The sequence below is a fragment of the Oncorhynchus gorbuscha genome, linkage group LG06 (assembly GCF_021184085.1).
Source record: "Oncorhynchus gorbuscha isolate QuinsamMale2020 ecotype Even-year linkage group LG06, OgorEven_v1.0, whole genome shotgun sequence".
NCBI classification, from domain to species: Eukaryota; Metazoa; Chordata; class Actinopteri; order Salmoniformes; family Salmonidae; genus Oncorhynchus; species Oncorhynchus gorbuscha.
This window is the reverse complement of record NC_060178.1, coordinates 106,917,548-106,920,047: the sequence shown is the minus strand read 5'-3', so window position 1 is coordinate 106,920,047 and position 2,500 is coordinate 106,917,548. Positions and strand designations below refer to the sequence as shown.

Sequence of the window (2,500 nt, the reverse complement as noted above, 5' to 3'; positions counted from 1 at the left end):
CCACTGTCTCTTCTGTATAGGGCCCCAAAGGAGACGAGGGAAGAGTGGTGAGTTGAAATCTTTTCATTCTAGGGAATATATTTTATTGAAAGTGTTTCTCACCTGTTTTCATATGCAGTCCAACAGAACTAACAGTCCAACAGAACTAACAAAGGAAATCATTTCAACTACTTTATCTGGGCTTGATTGAGTTTGATTGGCACAATGGAACCAATAGAAGAGTCGCAGAACTGCAAAACCCTCCCGTCCTGCACTACCGACAGGCTAAAGCAAATGCTGACTAAAGCAAATGCATTTGAAAGATTTCAAACAGTATTTGAACCCAGGTCGGTTCTCCAATACAGTCTCTATGGTTCACTTCAACATAAGTCCCTCCACTCTGGAGATGGGAACACAAAATAATGACTGCCACAATCAGTGACTGTTCTATATTGTCTGGCCTGTGGGAGACAATGAACCCTCTTTGCTCTATGCAATGTCTACTGTAACTCCCACGCACACACACACATTAAGAGAGAGAGAGACACACACACACATTAAGAGAGAGAGAGAGAGACACACTCTCTCTCTCTCCCTCCCTCTCTCTCCTCGCTCTCTCTCTCTGTCTCTCTCTCTCTCTCTCTCTCTCTCTCTCTCTCTCTCTCTCTCTCTCTCTCTCTCTCTCTCTCTCTCTCTCTCTCTCTCTCTCTCTCACACATATATATACACACACACGCTCTGTCTCTCTCTCACACACACCCACACACACTCTGTCTATCTCTCTCTTTCACACATACACACACACACACACTCTGTGTCTCTCTCTTTCTCTCTCACTCACACACACAAAGACACACACACTCTCTCTCTCTCTCTCTCTCTCTCTCTCTCTCTCTCTCTCTCTCTCTCTCTCTCTCTCTCTCTCTCTCTCTCTCTCTCTCTCTCTCTCTCTCTCTCTCTCTCTCTCTCTCTCTCTCTCTCTCTCTCTCTCTCACACACACACATACACATAAACACACACACATAGACTGTTTTGGACACACGGACACAGACACACACACACACATACACCAAGGAATGGAAACAATACAACTCCTCTCTTCTGGTATCAACTTGAATTCTCCATCTCTTTCTCTGTCCTCGTGGGGCCAATTGCATTTTTTATTGTTTTGCTGCGGTGCGATTTCTCACTGGGGATGTTAATTTGACATTTGAATAAATTGTGTGAGCTGCGGTTCCTGGTGCTGCGGCTCGGTCGGTGGAATTGCCCCAATCCGTCTCATGCACACACACACACACACACACACACACACACACACACACACACACACACACACACACACACACACACACACACACACACACACACACACACACACACACACACACACACACACACACACACACACACACACACACACACACACACACACACACACACACACACACAAAAACACATAGACAGACACACACACACGTACACACACACACACACACACACACACAGACAGACACACAGACACACACACAGACACACACAGAATCACTCACACACAGACATACACACACACACACAGACACGTACACACACGCACACACAGACACACACACACGCACACACACACACACACACACACACACACACACACACACACACACACACACACACACACACACACACACACACACACACACACACACACACACACACACACACACACACACACACGTACACACACACAGACAATCACACACACACACCCAGACACGTACACAGACACACACAGACACACACAGAAACACTCACACGCAGACACACACACAGACACACTCACACACACACACCAAATTGCCCCAATCCGTCTCGCCACAGCTGATCCCCGGTGGCGATCCCGATCTGTCCCGTTCCACTCTAAGCCACACTATGTTATTCATGACAATCTACATGTGTGATAATTACCTGCCCCATCCATCTATGTCAGAGCAGAGGACAGAGCAGGCCTTGGCCCTACAGTAGTGTGTAATACCATTTCTCCATGGCACATACAGTAGAGCCAGACCAGACCAATAGAAGGGGAGAAGGGATGTGTATTTATACTGTAGTAATTGAGCCAGACCAGACCAATAGAAGGGGGAGGAGGGATGTGAATTTATACTGTAGTAAAGGAGGCAGACCAGACCAATAGAAGGGGCGCAGGGATGTGTATTTCTACTGTAGTAAAGGAGCCAGACCAGACCAATAGAAGGGGAGAAGGGATGTGTATTTCTACTGTAGTAAAGGAGCCAGACCAGACCAATACAAGGGGAGGAGGGATGTGTATTTCTACTGTAGTAAAGGAGCCAGACCAGACCAATAGAAGGGGAGAAGGGATGTGAATTTATACTGTAGTAAATAAGACAGACCAGACCAATAGAAGGGGAGAAGGGATGTGAATTTCTACTGTAGTAAAGGAGACAGACCAGACCAATAGGAGGGGTGAAGGGATGTGAATTTATACTGTAGTAAATAAGACAGACCAGA

The 2,500-nt window shown here is 46.6% G+C and overlaps 1 protein-coding gene across 1 annotated transcript in view; it reads left to right on the top strand.

Moving 5' to 3' along the window:
- The window catches only part of LOC124037343 (collagen alpha-1(XIX) chain-like), a 194,327-nt gene that overhangs the window by 145,212 nt on the left and 46,615 nt on the right, over positions 1-2,500 (top strand). Inside the window, exon 28 of the mRNA XM_046352055.1 lies at positions 21-47. Within this exon, the coding sequence (XP_046208011.1) occupies positions 21-47 (27 nt within the window). The remainder of the gene's footprint in view (positions 1-20; positions 48-2,500) is intronic.